General features: G+C 51.1%; 4 protein-coding genes across 4 annotated transcripts; 1 reads left to right on the top strand and 3 right to left on the bottom strand.

Annotated features, from left to right (window-relative positions):
• Positions 1 to 4,236: 4,236 nt before the first annotated feature.
• LOC125444309 (histone H1-like) lies at positions 4,237 to 5,847 on the top strand. The gene is made up of 2 exons (XM_048516737.1): positions 4,237 to 5,187; positions 5,756 to 5,847. The coding sequence occupies exons 1-2, from the start codon at positions 4,242 to 4,244 to the stop codon at positions 5,845 to 5,847; spliced, it is 1,038 nt and encodes a 345-aa protein (XP_048372694.1). The 5' UTR covers positions 4,237 to 4,241.
• On the bottom strand, positions 5,832 to 6,331 carry LOC125444597 (histone H3). The gene has a single exon (XM_048517101.1). It carries the CDS (start codon positions 6,284 to 6,286, stop codon positions 5,876 to 5,878), a length of 411 nt encoding a protein of 136 aa, XP_048373058.1. The 5' UTR covers positions 6,287 to 6,331; the 3' UTR covers positions 5,832 to 5,875.
• Positions 6,332 to 8,625: 2,294 nt separating this feature from the next.
• On the bottom strand, positions 8,626 to 9,040 carry LOC125444598 (histone H4). Its single transcript, XM_048517102.1, has one exon. It carries the CDS (start codon positions 9,019 to 9,021, stop codon positions 8,710 to 8,712), a length of 312 nt encoding a protein of 103 aa, XP_048373059.1. The 5' UTR covers positions 9,022 to 9,040; the 3' UTR covers positions 8,626 to 8,709.
• A 4,919-nt stretch (positions 9,041 to 13,959) lies between these two features.
• Positions 13,960 to 14,669, bottom strand: LOC125444596 (histone H1.2-like). The gene is given in 2 exon segments (XM_048517100.1): positions 13,960 to 14,636; positions 14,638 to 14,669. Coding segments are annotated over 2 exon segments (684 nt in total). The 3' UTR covers positions 13,960 to 13,984.
• Positions 14,670 to 17,682: the final 3,013 nt, after the last annotated feature.

Raw genomic sequence — 17,682 nt, 5'->3', positions numbered from 1 at the left:
GTTACACCTGATATTTTTCATTCCCTGTTTGATCTTGCTGTTTGCCATTTCTTCATTTAACAATTGCAATATATCTACAAGGTGAGGATGTTTCTCATACAGTGGATTGAACAGGCTGTATGTCACAATAAAAGTGACTTTGAGCGGCCGCAAGACTCTGACTTGGTTATTTATTTGTATATTACTTTTCCTGCTGGGACAGACCAACACAACGTCCCCCTAGATTTAACAAGAGCCCAAAAGATCAACACAATTGGCCATGCTGGCAGAGGCTGATGGGAATTGTAGTTCATGAACATCTGGAGCACCATAGGTTGGCCACCCCTGAACAGAAGATGTAATGCATTCTATCTTGTACTGTCCCATGCATTCTCATATCTGGAGTTTGTATCTTTAAAATATTTTAGAAAAAATTAGCAGGTACTGAGGAGAGTAAAGTGTGTTTTATAATGGCTGGTATTTTTGAGGATGTTCCGTGCAAGGTAGCCACATTCCTGCTTCTCTCATCTAAACTTAGATTGCGTAAAGGTTGTAGCATAAAGGCTAAGTTATAATCTGCAATACCGTGCAAATTTCTTAGCTGTTAAGGTTTTGTTCTTCTGTTCGTTGCTAAAATCTAGTTTTAAAATGTATGCGTTTTAATTTGTTTGATTTATTACTGCCTCAGTTTGAATGGCCTATAGCTATCATCAAATAAAGATTGACTTGACAGTGTCCCCCTGGAATCTCTCTCTTACAAAAACAGCGGCATTTCATCAATAGCTCTTGCTTTCACCTTATATGCTCCCTCTTTTCCCCTTCCCGTTAAATATGGCACAATCAGCAATCTTTGATTTCCCCCCAAAACAAAAGAGGATGTCCAGTGTCTCCTCAGATTGTGTAAAATAGAATTAAATTAAATTGATTTAGCAGCCTCATTTGAATTTCTTCAGTCTTCCAACATACTCCACCACCTAATGATCGTCCCTTTCCTTTATATTTAAATGCATGCGATGCTCAATCATTTCTTTAACTGAACAACTGTGGGAGAGGGCTGACAGTTTAATATAGACCTGCTGAGAGAAACAGGAGCTGTGACCATTGAAGTCTTGCTTCTTACTGCCACTTAGTGGACTCTTTCACGATGACATCCCTATTGGAAAAATTCCCATCGTTTATATCAGTGGTGGCGAACCTATGGCACGGGTGCCAGAGGTGGCACTCACAGTCCTTTCTGTGGGCACGCATGCACAGAGTCTGTCATGTGGAGGGAAGGAAAATCACACACACCCCACACACACACATCTAGGCTGGTCTGGGCGCAATCGTTTACCTGGGAGTAAGCTCGGTTGCTGGCAATGGGACTTGCTTCCGAGTAAACCCTCTTAGGGTCGTGATTCACCCATTCGAAGTGTTGCACTGTTGCTTCACCAAGCTTACTCCTGAGTAACGCGTTTGTAAACTAAAACCTTAATATTCAGATTAAATTGCCGTGTTGGCACTTTGCAATAAATATGTGGGTTTTGGGTTGCAATTTGGGCACTCAGTCTCGAAAAGGTTCGCCATCACTGGTTTATATGAAAGGAATCCCTAGGACTTGTGCAAGGGCAGGAGGGGGATAGCCAGAAATAACTAAACCTGATCAGCACCGATGGCAACCAAGACACCTTGCTGCTGTTGCTGAAACTGAAGCGTGTCCAGCAATGGAGATGCAGGTAGCAGTAGGGTGTGTATGAACAGGATGGCACACCGGAGAGTGGGGTCCATTTGGAGAGAGATGCACGGCAGGGAAGGAAGCCCAGAGGGTTGGGGGGGGGGGAATGGGGAGTTCGGCTGGGGACTGGGCACAGGGTGGAGGGGGACTGGGGGGCCAAAATGCACCCTGCACGTGACCCAGATGAATGGCACCTGGGTCAAATGACCCCCCTGCCCCCTTTGGGAGCCAGTGTGGTGTAGTGGTTAAGAGCGGGTGGATTCTAATCTGGAGAACTGGGTTTGATTCCCCACTCCTCCCCCTAAGTGGCAGAGGCTTATCTGATGAACCAGATGTGTTTCCGCATGCCTACATTTATGCTGGGTGACCATAGGCTAATCACAGTCTTCTCCGAACTCTCTCAGCCCAGATGTCTGTTGTGGGGAGAGGAAGGGGAAAGGAGTTTGTAAGCCACCTTGAGTCTCCTTGGAGTTGCTGTTAATTTATGGTTTTAACTGGAATTTTAATCCGATTTTTGGTTTTACTGCTCTGTACACCGCCCAGAGCCCTTCAGGGATGGGGCGGTATTTTAAATTTGGTTAATAAATATAAATAAAAGTGTATGACCGAGCCAAAACTGACACGTGCCAGCAGGGGCGTAATGAGGCAGCCCTGTGCAAACTGTAGCCCTGTGCAAAACCTGAGTTGGATGCCCCCCCCCCCCCGATGGGCGGCCACTCCACCACGACCAATTTTTTTTTGTGCCTGCAGGGGGTGCATTTTTAGACATATCAGCACCAAAGTTTCAGCATATCATCAGGAGACTGTCCTTATGCTACTCCCCAAGTTTGGTGAGGTTTGGTTTAAGGAGTCCAAAATTATGGACTCCCAAAGGGGGTGCCCCATCCCCCATTGTTTCCAAGGGGAGCTAATAGGAGATGGGGGCTACAGTTTTGAGGGTCCATAACTTTGGCCCCCCTGAACCAAACTGCACCAAACTTGGGGGGTGCCATCATCTCCAGATGATACCCTGAAATTTTGTGCCAATACATCCAAAAATGCACCCCCTGCAGGAACATCCTAGAAATTTGCCCAAGAATCTTTGTTCTGCATTGAGTTTTCTGCATTGCTGTCAGTGGGGGTTGCAGGCTGTGGGGGGGCACATTTCTGAAGTCACAGTCTCAAAACTTTCAGGGTCTCATCAGGAGACTGCCCTAATGATACCCCCCCAAGTTTGGTGCAGTTTGGTTCAGGGGGGCCAAAGTTATGGACCCTCAAAACTGTAGCCCCCATCTCCTATTAGCTCCCATTGGAAACAATGGGGGATAGGGGCACCCCCTTTGGGAGTCCATAACTTTGGACTCCCAGAACCAAACCTCACCAAACATGGGGGGTAGCATAAGGAGAGTCTCCTGATGATACGCTGAAATTTTGGTGCCGCTAGCCTAAAAACTGCGCCCCCTGCAGGCCAAAAATGGAAAACCACTAAAAAATACCCCAAAACGAACCCAGCATTTTGATGCCCCCCACAAGGTGATGCCCTGGGCAGCTGCCCACCTTGCCCAATGGGCATTACGCCAGTGCGTGCCAGCTTCCTCTTGCCTTTCGATGCAAAACACACACCACGGGGCAGACCGGCTTTATAAAATTAAACAAATTAATGTACTGCATTTCAAAGCAGTGTCACTGAGGCGAAAGTTTTCCCCTCGAAGGCACACAATCAAAAGATTTCATGATGAAAAATAAGAAGCGGCAGCTCAGAGGGGATAAGAGAGAATTCATAAAACTTTCTTTAGTCTGCAGCTCCTGGGAAGCAACATAATCTATTCAATAGCTTCTAGTTGGCAACAAAGAATCCAATCCTAAAAGGATGAGTTATCGTTTTAATGGTCATTCTTTAAATCTGATTCTACACCAAGAGGGGAACGGGACGAGAATTATTTACATTATTTTAAAAAAAACCCAATTTCTATCGCCTAAAGCGAAGGGCATTTCTGGGGAAGGCATCCCACGCGCTATTCCGAAGTGGCTGAATGAATGTGTTACTTGAGCTACTTGGAAGGGCTCGGAGGGGCCCGCCCCGGCTGAGGGGAGATCCGTTTCTCCCCCGGGGGGGCCCAGACCCTCCAGAGATGGGCCCGCTGCCCTTGCCCGGCCCGGGATGCCCGAGGGGACCGGGCCACGGACGAGAAAAGGCCCCCGAGCCGGGCGAGTCGGCCGCGCCAAGAGGAGAGCAGGCGCCTTTTCCCCTCCGTGGCTCGGCCGCCCGGCCCCCTCCCGGCCCGAGCCGGTGCTGCCAGGCCAGTCCAGGCGGCGGGGGTCCGGTTCCGACGGCGGGCGAGTCCCGGGGCGGCGGGGCAGGCGATCCCGGGGCGCTTTTGTGCCGCCCAAGAAGCACAAGCAGGAGCCGGCAGGCAGGGCAGCCATGCAGGCAGGCAGGGAAGGAGGGAGGGTGGCGCGCGGAGAGCCCGGGCCCACAACGCGCCAATCAGGGCGCAGCTCCGCCCTATAAGTAGCAGTCCGCGGCGGCGCTGGGGCTCAGACCCCAAAGCTCCCCGCTGCAGCCGCCATGTCCGAGACCGCCCCCGAAGCGCCCGCGCCCGCCGCCCCGCCGCCCAAGGCCCCCGCCAAGAAGGCGCCGGCCGCCCCCAAGAAGACACCCGCCGCCGCCGCCAAGAAGCCCCGCAAGGCGGCCGGACCCAGCGTCACCGAGCTCCTCACCAAGGCCGTCGCCGCCTCCAAGGAGCGACACGGCGTCTCGCTCGCCGCCCTCAAGAAGGTCCTCGCCGCCGCCGGCTACGACGTCGACAAGAACAACAGCCGCATCAAGATCGGCCTCAAGAGCCTCGTCACCAAAGGGACCCTCCTGCAGACCAAGGGCACCGGCGCCTCCGGCTCCTTCAAGATCAACAAGAAGCAGGCAGACGCCTCCGCAGCCAAGGGACCCAAGGACAAGGCCGCCGCCGCCAAGAAGAAGCAGCCCGCCGCCAAGAAAACCAAGGCCGCCGCCAAGAAGCCCTCCGCCGCCGCCGCCAAGAAGACCATCAAGAAGGCGCCCCTCAAGAAGAGCCCCAAGAAGCCCGCGCCCAAGAAGACCAAGGCCCCGGCCAAGAAGCCCGCGCCCGCCAAGAGCCCCAAGAAGGCCAAGGCCCCCGCCAAGACCAAGAAGACCAAGGCCGCCGCCAAGAGCCCGGCCAAGCCCAAGGCCGCCAAGCCCAAGCCCAAGGTGGCCAAGACCAAGAAGGCGGCGCCTGCCAGCCAGCGGGAGACCCTCGCCCTCCTCCCCGCCGCCGCCACCCCAAAGGCTCTTTTCAGAGCCACCCACAAAATCCCCGAAAGAGCTGAACTCCCTCCTCTCCAATGCTTTCACGCCTCGCAGCAGCAGGGCCAGTGCTTTGGCTACGAGCCCTGGGCAGCCGGCCGCCCCTTCGGGGGGGCAAGCTCAGACGCCCCTCACAGGCCCACAGCGGGGCCCAGCACTCGGAAATCACCTTCCCCAGTCCTTCCACCCCCCTGTCAGCATAAGGGGTGTTCTTGTAGTTGCCAATGGGAAGCAAGGAGGGAAAGTTTATTGCAAGGGGCCGGGAGACTTCTAGGGGGGAAATGCTTCCGATTCAGTTGGGTTAAACTTTCAGCGCGGACACGGAAGGCAGAAAAAGCTTCAAACACCCCCCCCCTCCCTTTTACAAAATCACAGTAATACATAGCCCAGTTCTGTCCACACGAGTTCCCGCCGAGGAATGGAGTTGAACCCTTCGCATATTAAGTGTAGCGTCACATTATGGCCACCCTGGAAAGCTGTCGAGGCAAGAGACGGGCGGACGTTTGTCACTGCCCCCCACCCGCCTTCGTGGGCTCAGAAGAGTTTGGATTTATATCCCTGCCCTTCCTCTCCTGTAAGGAGACTCAAATGGGATTAGAAACTCCTTTCCCTCCCTTCCCACAACAAATACCCTGTGAGGCAGGTGGGGCTGACAGCTCCCAAGAACTGTGACTAGCCCAAGGTCACCCAAGCAGGCTTCATAACCTGGGACTCTAGAATAGGGTCCTCCGCCCTCAATCGCACGGGAACCACCCGAACAGCTTTCTTCCTGGCAAAGGAGACATTTCAGCCTTTTCAAAAGAATATGTGGTGGCTCTTAAAAGAGCCTTTGGGTCATAGAGATGGGACGTGACGATGGACTGGGCAGGGGGAGAAGCGCCTTAAGCCCTCTCCCCGCGGATGCGGCGGGCCAGCTGGATGTCCTTGGGCATGATGGTGACGCGCTTGGCGTGGATGGCGCACAGGTTGGTGTCCTCGAACAGGCCCACCAGGTAAGCCTCGCTGGCCTCCTGCAGGGCCATCACGGCCGAGCTCTGGAAGCGCAGGTCCGTCTTGAAATCCTGCGCGATCTCGCGCACCAGGCGCTGGAAGGGCAACTTGCGGATCAGCAGCTCCGTGGACTTCTGGTAGCGCCGGATCTCCCGCAAAGCCACGGTCCCGGGCCGGTAACGATGCGGCTTCTTCACGCCGCCAGTCGCCGGCGCGCTTTTACGCGCGGCTTTGGTAGCCAGCTGCTTTCGGGGCGCCTTCCCACCGGTGGACTTACGGGCGGTCTGCTTGGTTCGGGCCATTCTTGCAACGAAGCAGAGACAGTCTGCAAAGTCCTCCTCCTCGAAGCCGGATCTGAACAGTGACTCGCAGACTGCCACGCCTGGCCTTTTATAGCTGCCTCCTCCTCGCCCTATTGGCTGAGAATGGAGATGGGACCGTTTGCAGTTTTTGAATTTCCCGGGCTCTGCATTGATTGGGCCGATGATGTCCGGCTCGCACTTTTCTGATTGGTTCCTCCCTCCCCCTCCCCCTCCCCCTCCCCACAATGTTTGTTCTTCCTCTTTATGAAAGGAATTCTATTTCATTTATTTATTCGAGTTACACTCCTCCCTCCCCCCGTAGAGCAAAGGGCGGCGACCAGCAAGTAAATAACGTCAAAAACGCTCGTCAAATATGAACAACAAATTGCAAACCAACAAATAGCGAAACAGCAGCATCAATAAATACAAATCCCAAATATCAGTATCAGAAATCAAGAAGGTCAGTAATCACCACATAATAATTTCCATTGGCTCTTTGCATGTCTCCTTCTCTCATTTGGTTATTTTAAAAGGTGTTATATTATTCCAGGGTTTCTTTGGGAGGAGGGCTCTTTCTGTCAGCCCTGCAACCCGATCCTTTGAATATGCTTACTCGGAAGTAAGCCTTATGGGATTCAGGTGGACCTTATTCCATCCTCACCTATAGCTTGCGGTACACAGCTGTGCTTTGCTGGAAAACTGTGCCTGTGATTGTGTCTATGTGAGTGAAGTGCCAATCAAGTCGCAGCCACTGCTTTATAGTCACCATCTCCTACAAGGGACGCCCTTAAGGTAGGTGGGGCTGAGAGAGTTTGCGTAAAACTGGGACCAGTCCTAGGTCCCCCAGAAGGCTTCGTGTGGTGAAGGGAAGAGATTACGCCCCCCCCCACCCCCCGCTCCCGCTTGCTCTCCCAAAGGCTAAAGCTTTCTCTAACAAAAGCAATTTTGTGAAGGAGGGTGGGGTGGAATTGGAGTCAGCAGTTCAAAGAAACATCATGTTCCTAGGTGGGCTGGATGGGTCCTCAGCATCCAAGGTTCCAGCAGTCTCAGCACTATTTCCCTTCCTTCAGTCCTTTATGGCTGCCATTTTCCTCACTGCACTACCAAAGGAATATAGTCATACTCTTCCAGGTGGGGTGTGGTGGGGAATCAGTAACTGTTGTTACAATAGAATTATGCTATAAAAGGCAAGGTAGTCAGTCCCCAGTGCAAGTACAGAGTCATTCCTGATCTATGGCGTAGTGGTTAAGTGCTTGCACTGCCACTCACACGGTCAGGAGCTCGAGCCCCCTGTGGGTCAGATATCCTGGCAGCTGGCTCATGGTCAACTCAGCCATCCATCCATTCCTTGGTTGGTAAATGAGTACCTAGCACACAGCTAGGGGGTAAAGAATAGCCGGGGAAAGCAATGGCAAACTACCCCACAAAAATGGCTTGCCTATGAAATCACTGCTTGCAGTGGTAGCCCAGGGTCACACACGACTGAAGGGGAAACTTGACTTCTACTTTAGTCAGTCCCCAGTGCAAGTACAGAGTCATTCCTGATCTACGGCGTGACACCACATCATCATGTTTACTAGGCAGACCATGTTTACAAGATGGATACAGTGGTCAAGAAGTCTTTTACCCCCATCTACATGTTCCCAGCTTTTATTGAGAAGGCCTCTCCTTACACCTTTGTAGTGAAAAGGATTACAAATCTAGCTTCATTGACAGAAAAGTAAGGAAATGTTGTTCCCTTCTTTCTCAGCGTCCTGCATGTTCTGACTATGCAGGCCCTGCAAGCCCCAGCAATAAGTTTTTGCCATTGATTCTTGCATGTGTCGATGGCAGGATCCATCCACCTGAAGCACTTGGTGAGCCAGCTGAAAACTCCAGGTGAGTACAGTGGGCTTCTTTTCAGGAAAGAGTCTTAGCAGAAACCTGAAAAGACACTTATTGGGCCTTCGCAAGCTCACTCCTGCATGAACTGACAATGACTACTCCCCTAAGGTACTCTGATTTTGAATACTAGTATTTTTCAGAAGGCCTTGTTAGATTAACAAACTAGGTGTCTAGGCAATAGCACCAGGAGAATATTGCTGTCTCATGACATTAATTACTTTAGGGCTTCTAACTAGTGTATTTTAACATTAAATTCCTCTACCACTTATTCAGATTTCATCATGAAAGTAGGATAGATCAGCAGGACACAAAATAAACTTCAAACAATGGTTTTAAAATTTAACTCATGGCTGCAATTGATTTTTTTTTTACTAATCTAGCACATTTGTGGTCCTCAATCTACCTTGGCATGGAATCTTTCAAGTATGTATTTAGCAAATGCCATTTCTACAACAAAAGGAAACAGCCCTTTCCATGTGCCAGTGTGTGGCCCTTAAAAGGGCCTTTAAGTTGTGCGTTTGAGTCCAAGACTAATTCTTTCAACCTCCGAACCCATACAGGGTACGACCCTGCCTCTTCAGAGCATAGACCACATCCATAGCAGTCACGGTCTTCCTCTTGGCGTGCTCGGTGTAAGTGACAGCATCTCGGATTACATTCTCCAGGAAAACTTTCAGCACACCACGTGTCTCTTCATAGATCAACCCTGAAATACGCTTCACACCACCTCGTCGAGCCAAACGGCGGATAGCAGGCTTGGTAATGCCTTGAATGTTATCACGGAGGACCTTACGATGCCGCTTGGCTCCCCCCTTCCCCAAACCTTTACCGCCCTTTCCACGACCAGACATCTTCCTCCTTCAAACAAAACGTACCCTACGTTTGAATAGAACAAGCAAAACAGATATTTATATACTGAAGAGTCCGACCACAGTGAAAACCGCAGAGATAAAAAGGGGCGGTAACTTTCCACCCCCGGGCAAGGGCTACCCAATGACTGTGCTAGAGTGAAATTTCAAATAAGCCAATAAGAAATCAGTATAACAACTGCAAAGGATAGCTAGGCTTCAGTTGCCATTGTTAAAATATTGATAATCGGGGGATGGTTTGAACGTGATCAACAAATACAGCCTCTCATTTCTTAGCGTGATTTAATGAGGATAACTCTTAATTGGACATGTTCTAAGATTGCCTGACAATCCAATGTGTGATTCAGGGGTGCGGGGGGGGGGGGAGCTCAGTTTATATGGCCACAGCAGAACCATCCTCCAGCGCACATTTTAGAGACTAAGAATTTATTAACAGATCTTATTTCGACAGATGAGAGAGACAGATGGTTTATGAGAGTATGTTTTGGAATACATTTTATTCGTCTTTAAGGTCCCCGCAGACTTTTTTTTAAATTTCAACTACAAGCAACCACAATGAATGCCGTGTGGCGCACGCTGGTTCTATCTGAATGTTTCCTGAAATATTGGAAATCTATAAACTTATGCTTGAAATCTATAAAACTATAAAATTCTTCTCTGAAGATGCCAGCCGCAGATGCAGGGGAAACATCAGGATAAAATGCTATTGGAACACAGCCAGACAGCCTGGTAACCCCACAACAGCCCAATCTATAAACTGTTCCCACAAATAGGATGTTGTGGGTTTCCCGGGTTGTATGGCCCTGTTCCAGCAGCATTTTCTCCTGACGTTTCGCCGGCCTCTGTGATTGGCATCTTCAGAGGATCCAACAAACTATCATAATTCTTCTCTCGTCTCCAGAACTGAGAAATCTGAAATGCACTATTTACTTTCTAGATGCATTGAAGCGTTGCGACAACTTGGGTATTTATATCAGCATAACAATGAAAGAAAAGGATTGGAAGACTGGAGGCGCCTGATTAGTCAAAAAAAGTTGTGACGTAGGAGAGCATCAAATTTAAACTTCCCGCGTTGAGTTGTAATTGGACAGACGCTAGAAGCCATCTTTTTCTGTTCTTTGTTCACGGGGCAGCAAAATTCTCTCTCTCCTCCCCCCCACCCCAATTTATAAAGGCTGAAATAAGACTGAAAAAGGCGAGGAAGGGGGGGGCGGCGGGTAAAAAGAGCAGATAAGAGGCTGTGGAAAATGAAAACTGTAGTATCAAAACAAGGGGGGAAGCGTTATTTGGAAAAAGAACACTGTTTCCATTCCACTACGTGATTTTTACTGGAGGCAAAACGGGAGTGAAAATCCGGCCACGATTTGCAATGAAGTAATCTATGCTCCTATAAACCAGTCTGATACATTCCCAAGTAGCAGCTTTTCGGAAGTTGGCTACAACGTGACACAAGATTTAACTACTTCCCTGTGGCACTGGAACAAGAAACATCCGAGTCACACGTTCAGGTGCCCACGTTAAAAAAAAAAATCTGTATATGGAAGTTTTGTGCGTGTGCACTCGCCGGCAAGTCACAGCCGAGTTCAGACGACCCGATTTTGAAGGCCAGACATTCAAAGGTGGTTTGGTATTGTCTGCTTCCTGGTATGCTTTGGAAGTCTTCCATCCAAATACTTGCCAGGGCTGCCTTTTCTGAGCTTATCTGACACCAGGCTAGCCTTAGAAGTATCCAGGATTTAATATTAAAATACACCATGTTGATCTGTTTTATTTTTATTATGAAAACGGAATAAGTGGTGGAGAGATTTGATGTTAAAGTGCACCAGCTGAAAACATTATACAGGAGTTTTATTTGAACTGAATTCACCAAGCTGAGACCAGAACCTTAACAAAGACACGAGCCATCACCTCCCGCCCCAATATACAGGTAGGTAGAACTGCACAATGCAAAACGATAACAATCTAACTGGCTCTTAATTGAAATATTTAAATTCTATACACAAAATCAGGTCTTTTTCGGCAGATGTGGGTGGCTCTGAAAAGAGCCTTTGGGTTAGGGGTAGAGGCAGATGCAGAAGAGTTAGCCACCAAACCCGTACAAGGTACGACCCTGGCGCTTCAAGGCATAGACGACATCCATGGCGGTGACGGTCTTCCTCTTAGCGTGCTCGGTGTAGGTGACAGCGTCGCGGATCACGTTCTCGAGGAAAACCTTCAAGACGCCTCGAGTCTCCTCGTAGATCAATCCCGAGATGCGCTTGACTCCGCCACGACGCGCCAAGCGTCGGATGGCCGGTTTGGTGATGCCCTGGATGTTATCGCGGAGGACTTTCCGATGCCTTTTGGCGCCCCCTTTGCCGAGACCTTTCCCTCCTTTTCCGCGACCAGACATCCTCTCAACAGCTCCACAAACCCCTTCTTCGCAAGATGAGAACAAGTGATTGAAAGAGGCAGCGTAGCGGCCACGTTTTATAGCACTGAATCGGACCTGAGTGAAAACAGGAGGCGAGGCTGATTTCGCCCCGCCCTTCACTGAAGCCTATTCGCTATAGAAGCGTCTCCTTAACCAACCAACCAACCAACCACGCGGAATTTTCTCTGCCTTGTTTCCTCCAGTGTGGTTTCTGTCAAGGAATCTCTCTTGTTAGTGGGAGGACAGTCAATGTTTAAATGATTGACAGTATTCAGTTTAAAAGGGCCCTCTGAATTTTTAAAATTATTTCTGAGATGGACGTATAAAGGAGCAAACACACACCCCCATCTTAAATTATAAATTCAGCTATAGCCATAACACGGAATGTTACAGTCCGTTTGAGAGAGAAACAGTGATTTGTTCAGTGTCACTGATCGGGGCACCAAAATGCTTTAATGTAATCTCTTAAACCGCCCCCAAATAGGCTGCAGTAGTTCAAAACCCTGGTTTTAAATGAATGGCTGAGGCTCAGAGTAAGGCGAATTACTCAGACGATGGGAACTTTGATTCTGAAAAGTTTAAATTTAGCTTACACTCAGATCCTGTTGATCTTTAAGGTGCCAGCAAATCTTGTTTTTCTACTCTAGACCAAAATGGCGACCCTCATTAAACTAAAATGTCCCGCTATCATATATAAACGAGACCCCAATGCTGTTCCACTATTCTAAAGTCTGCCATTATTTTTGCATTACTTCCCACTTTCGTTTGAGCGACACACGAAGAGTTTTGTTCTTTTATTGATCAATGCTCTTCCCTGCAGTATTGTTGGTGACAGACTTGCCTACTCAGTTCGACTCATGATAACTTGTCCCCATGAGAGGAATACCAAGTAACCGCTCTCCATTGTCAGTGGAATCAAAACCCTACAAAGAAACAAAAAGATACGTTCAATGGGATTGAATGCAGCCTGAGACGATCGGATTTTATTGGTCGGGGAGGGGGCCCAACCAGAACGATTGATGATTGGAGGGAGGGACAGCGTTTCTCCAATCGTTGTAGAGCCCGGGAAACTTTAAACTATGTGACTCTTTCAGCCAATCAGGGAAAGAGGAAGGGATATAAATAGCCTTCGCGATCGCAGCGCGCATCATTTATTCTCTCTGTAGTTTGGAAGAAGTTTGGTACTTTGGTTTTTCCAGCGCAAGGATGGCCCGGACCAAGCAGACCGCCCGTAAGTCCACCGGTGGGAAGGCGCCCCGAAAGCAGCTGGCTACCAAAGCCGCGCGTAAAAGCGCGCCGGCGACTGGCGGCGTGAAGAAGCCGCATCGTTACCGGCCCGGGACCGTGGCTTTGCGGGAGATCCGGCGCTACCAGAAGTCCACGGAGCTGCTGATCCGCAAGTTGCCCTTCCAGCGCCTGGTGCGCGAGATCGCGCAGGATTTCAAGACGGACCTGCGCTTCCAGAGTTCGGCCGTGATGGCCCTGCAGGAGGCCAGCGAGGCTTACCTGGTGGGCCTGTTCGAGGACACCAACCTGTGCGCCATCCACGCCAAGCGCGTCACCATCATGCCCAAGGACACCGCTGGCCCACAGACCGCGAGAGGGCTAAGGCGCTTCTCTCCCTCCCCCCTGCCCAGTCCATCGTCACGTCCCATCTCTATGACCCAAAGGCTCTTTTAAGAGCCACCAAATATTCTTTGGAAAGGGCTGGAAATGTCTCCTTTGCCAGGAAGAAAGCTGTTGGGGTTGTTCCCGGGCGATTGAGGGCGGAGGACCCTAATGTAAAGAGTCCGCGTTCATTCCCTGGACTTATAAAGCCCGGCTTCTGGGTGACCTTGGGCTAGTCATGCCTGGAGCTGTCAGGCTCCCACCTGACTTCACAGGGTGCTTCGGTGTGAGGGAAGGAAAGAAGACAAACCTGCCGGAGTCTCCGCCAGGAAAAGGCGATGGCAACAAGGCGGGTGGGGAGCGATGACAAATTTCCGCCCGTTTCTTGCCTCGACAGCTTTCCAGGGTCGCCATAATGTGACGCTACACTTAATATGCGAAGGGTCAAACCTCCATTCCTCGGCGGGAACTCGTGGACAGAATCCGTATTATGTATTACTGTGATTTTGTAAAAGGGAGGGGGGGGGTGTTTGAAGCTTTTTCTGCCTTCCGTGTCCGCGCTGAAAGTTTAACCCAACTGAATCGGAAGCATTTCCCCCCTAGAAGTCTCCCGGCCCCTTGCAATAAACTTTCCCTCCTTGCTTCCCATTGGCAACTACAAGAACACCCCCCCGGCGCCACAGGTGGAAGGATCTCGTAAAGCGGATTTCCGAGTGCTGGGCCCCGCTGTGGGCCTGTGAGGGGCGTCTGAGCTTGGCCCCCCGAAGGGGCGGCCGGCTGCCCAGGGCTCGTAGCCAAAGCACTGGCCCTGCTGCTGCGAGGCGTGAAAGCATTGGAGAGGAGGGAGTTCAGCTCTTTCGGGGATTTTGTGGGTGGCTCTGAAAAGAGCCTTTGGGGTGGCGGCGGCGGAGGAGGGCGAGGGTCTCACTTCTTCTTGGGCGCCGCCTTCTTGGTCTTGGCCACCTTGGGCTTGGGCTTGGCGGCCTTGGGCTTGGCCGGGCTCTTGGCGGCGGCCTTGGTCTTCTTGGTCTTGGCGGGGGCCTTGGCCTTCTTGGGGCTCTTGGCGGGCGCGGGCTTCTTGGCCGGGGCCTTGGTCTTCTTGGGCGCGGGCTTCTTGGGCTCCTTGAGGGGCGCCTTCTTGATGGTCTTCTTGGCGGCGGCGGCGGCGGGCTTCTTGGCGGCGGCCTTGGTTTTCTTGGCGGCGGGCTGCCGGCGGCGGCGGCCTCCGGTCCCTGGGGTCCCTTGGCCGCGGGAGGCGTCTGCCTGTTTGTTGATTCCCGGAAGGAGCCGGAGGCCGGTGCCCTTGGTCTGCAGGAGGGTCCCTTTGGTGACGAGGCTCTTGAGGCCGATCTTGATGCGGCTGTTGTTCTTGTCGACGTCGTAGCCGGCGGCGGCGAGGACCTTCTTGAGGGCGGCGAGCGAGACGCCGTGTCGCTCCTTGGAGGCGGCGACGGCCTTGGTGAGGAGCTCGGTGACGCTGGGTCCGGCCGCCTTGCGGGGCTTCTTGGCGGCGGCGGCGGGTGTCTTCTTGGGGGCGGCCGGCGCCTTCTTGGCGGGGCCCTGGGCGGCGGGGCGGCGGGCGCGGCGCTTCTGGGGGCGGTCTCGACATGGCGGCTGCAGCGGGGAGCTTGGGGTCTGAGCCCCAGCCGCCGCGGGACCGCTACTTATAGGCGGAGCCGCGCCCCGATTGGCGCGTTGTGGGCCCGGCCTCCGCGCGCCACCCTCCTCCCTTCCCGCCTGCCTGCATGGCTGCCCTGCCTGCCGGCTCCTGCTTGTGCTTCTTGGGCGGCACAAAAGCGCCCCGGGATCGCCTGCCCCGCCGCCCCGGGACTCGCCCGCCGCTCGGGAACCGGACCCTGCCGCCTGACTGCCTGGTGCACCGGTTGGGCCGGGAGGGGCCGGGCGGCTGAGCCACGGGAGGGAAAAGGCTTCGGCCCCCGGCGGCCGGCTGGCCCGGCTCGGGGGCCTTTTCTCGTCCGTGGCCCGGTCCCCTCGGGCACCCCGGGCCGGGCAAGGGCAGCGGGCCCATCTCTGGAGGGTCTGGATCTCCCCGGGGAAGAAACGGATCTCCCCTCAGCCGCGGCGGGCCCCTCCGAGCCCTTCCAAGTAGCTCAAGTAACACATTCATTCAGCCACTTTGGAATAGCGCGTGGGATGCCTTCCCCAGAAATGCCTTAACTTTTAGCTGTAGATTTTAAAATATATATCTACTTTTCCTGTTCTTTTGAGCACTGGTGTCTGAAAATGAAGCTTAATCCCTGACTTCTTAATTCAGTGCGATTTATTTTTAGATGCCCCATCAATTCTTCGTCAAGGAATGTGCATTAAAATGGCTGCCATAGTGACAAGAGCTGTCTTGTCCTGGGACAAAGATGGGGAGGGGGCTTAGTTGAGTTTTCAACCTTCAGACTCTTCCCTCGTTAATTATCATTTCTCCCTGTTATGTTACCTGCTTTATTTGGGAGCCGTGTGATCCGATCTGTGCTGGGAAGCAAACTATACACATGCTAGGTTTATATGCTGAAATAGAGGTGTCCCCCTCCCCCCCATGTTCTCTACCCTTGGAAGCCTTTGGTGCATTCTGAAATCCATGTTATTTTTTATTTTATTGGGCTTGCTACCCTGCCTTTTCTCAGATGAAGCTGGGTTTGGGGTATTTGACATACATAATAATACAAATTCCACAGAAAATGTAGCAGGGAAATTAAAACATTTAAAAGTACGACCTCCATAAAAATACAATTTCTAAAGAAGGCAACCACAAATTCCTTCCCTTAAGGAGCCATTTCCAGGTCCTGAATAGCCTAAAATTCTTCTCCCGCCTTCCATAAACCGGCTAAGAGCCAGCATGGTTAAGAGCAGGTGGATTCTAATCTGGAGAACCGGGTTGGATTCCTCACTCCTGCACCTGAGTGGCGGAGGCCTATCTGGTGAACCAGATGTGTCTCCGCACTCCTACTCTTCTGCTGGGTGACCTTGGGCTAGTCACAGTTCTCTCGGAACTCTCTCAGCCCCACCTGCCTCACAAGGTGTCTGTTGTGGGGAGAGGAAGGGAAAGGAGCTTGTAAGCCACCTTGAGTCTCCTTACAGGAGAGAAAGGTGGGGTATAAATCCAAACTCTTCTTCTTTCTCTGTACACTGTGGTTGCAAGCAGAATAATACAATCAATGGCCACATACATCAGATCTGATTACTATTCTGTTTATTAAATGTGAACGAAGAAGCTCGGGCTGAATGAAACATCCATAAATCCAAGGTCACCATTTTAAACCACAAAGTCCTCATAACTTCATAGTTGCTTTTGGCATAGCAGATTAATGCTAGTCACAGATTCAGCACATCTGCGTATTTTTTCCCCCTAAGATAAATCACTGATCTTTCTGATGCTAGCTTTACACTGGCATTCCCACACAGCAGATGTGGACGGAGGGTGGATTCTGCTGTAGCAATGGAACTGCGGTCCCAGTTTCCACTGGACCATCCATCTGCTGGTTGCTGGGATTCTTTACAGAAAATGCACTACTGGGGCTTGTACACTGGTGGGCCAAATAGATGACTCAATTTAAACAGTTAAATAGGAGCAGCAGTGGCGTAGGAGGTTAAGAGCTCATGTATCTAATCTGGAGGAACCGGGTTTGATTCCCAGCTCTGCCGCCTGACCTGTGGAGGCTTCTCTGGGGAATTCAGATTAGCCTGTACACTCCCACACACGCCAGCTGGGTGACCTTGGGCTAGTCACAGCTTCTCGGAGCTCTCTCAGCCCCACCCACCTCACAGGGTGTTTGTTGTGAGGGGGGAAGGGCAAGGAGATTGTAAGCCCCTTTGAGTCTCCTGCAGGAGAGAAAGGGGGGATATAAATCCAAACTCCTCTTCTTCTTCTTCTTCTTCTTCCTTCTTCCTTCTTCCTTCTTTCTTCTTCTTCTAAAAAGCTGGGTCAGCTAAAAGTTACATCTATCCACCCATTTCCCATCTGGATTATCTGTTGATTCCACCTCTCTGCCTGCTTTTTTGAGCATTATTGCCTTGCGGATATCTTAATTTGCTGATAGTTGGAAAGTTTTACATGCCCTCAGTTGACATTAATTGATTTTAATGGTTGGTTTTATGACATCTTATTAGTGATGTTTATTGTATTCATAGTATATACTCTGATGTTGGAAGCTGTCCTGAAACCCCGAAGCCGGGGAAGGTGGCATACAAGTATAATAAATCAAATCACACACACAAGCAAAGCAAAGCATTTTATTGTCATTGTGCACGCACAACGAAATTTACAGCAGCATTCCTCGATGCACACAATTTCAGACTCATACCCCATCCTCACTTTCCCCTTCCTCCACCCATCCCTACACAGCCCCAAACACATCAACACGAAGCCGCGGAGTTCAGCATCGCCACAGCTCTAGAGTAGAAGCTGTCTCTAAGCCTCTTTGTCCTAGTTTTGGTAGACCTGTATCGTCTGCCGGATGGTAACAGTTCCAAAAGAGAGTGTGCTGGATGAGACGGGTCTCTCAGAATATTTTGGGCTTTCTTTAGGCTTCGGGAATTATAGAGTTCTTCCAAGGAGGGGAGAGGGCAGCCGATAATCCTCTGTGCAGTAGTGATCACCCTTTGGAGTACCT

This window comes from Sphaerodactylus townsendi, linkage group LG15 (assembly GCF_021028975.2).
Source record: "Sphaerodactylus townsendi isolate TG3544 linkage group LG15, MPM_Stown_v2.3, whole genome shotgun sequence".
NCBI lineage: Eukaryota > Metazoa > Chordata > Lepidosauria > Squamata > Sphaerodactylidae > Sphaerodactylus > Sphaerodactylus townsendi.
The sequence above is the reverse complement of the archived record's forward strand: the minus strand, read 5'-3'. Positions and strand labels throughout refer to the sequence as shown.

Excerpts from the sequence above, each read along its gene's own strand:
- LOC125444309 (XM_048516737.1), top strand. The coding sequence starts at position 4,242 with ATGTCCGAGACCGCCCCCGAAGCGCCCGCGCCCGCCGCCCCGCCGCCC. Across the intron at positions 5,188-5,755 it reads CCCAGTCCTTCCACCCCCCT|CTTTCTTCCTGGCAAAGGAG; the intron begins GTCAGCATAAGG and ends CCACCCGAACAG.
- LOC125444597 (XM_048517101.1), bottom strand. The coding sequence starts at position 6,286 with ATGGCCCGAACCAAGCAGACCGCCCGTAAGTCCACCGGTGGGAAGGCG.
- LOC125444598 (XM_048517102.1), bottom strand. The coding sequence starts at position 9,021 with ATGTCTGGTCGTGGAAAGGGCGGTAAAGGTTTGGGGAAGGGGGGAGCC.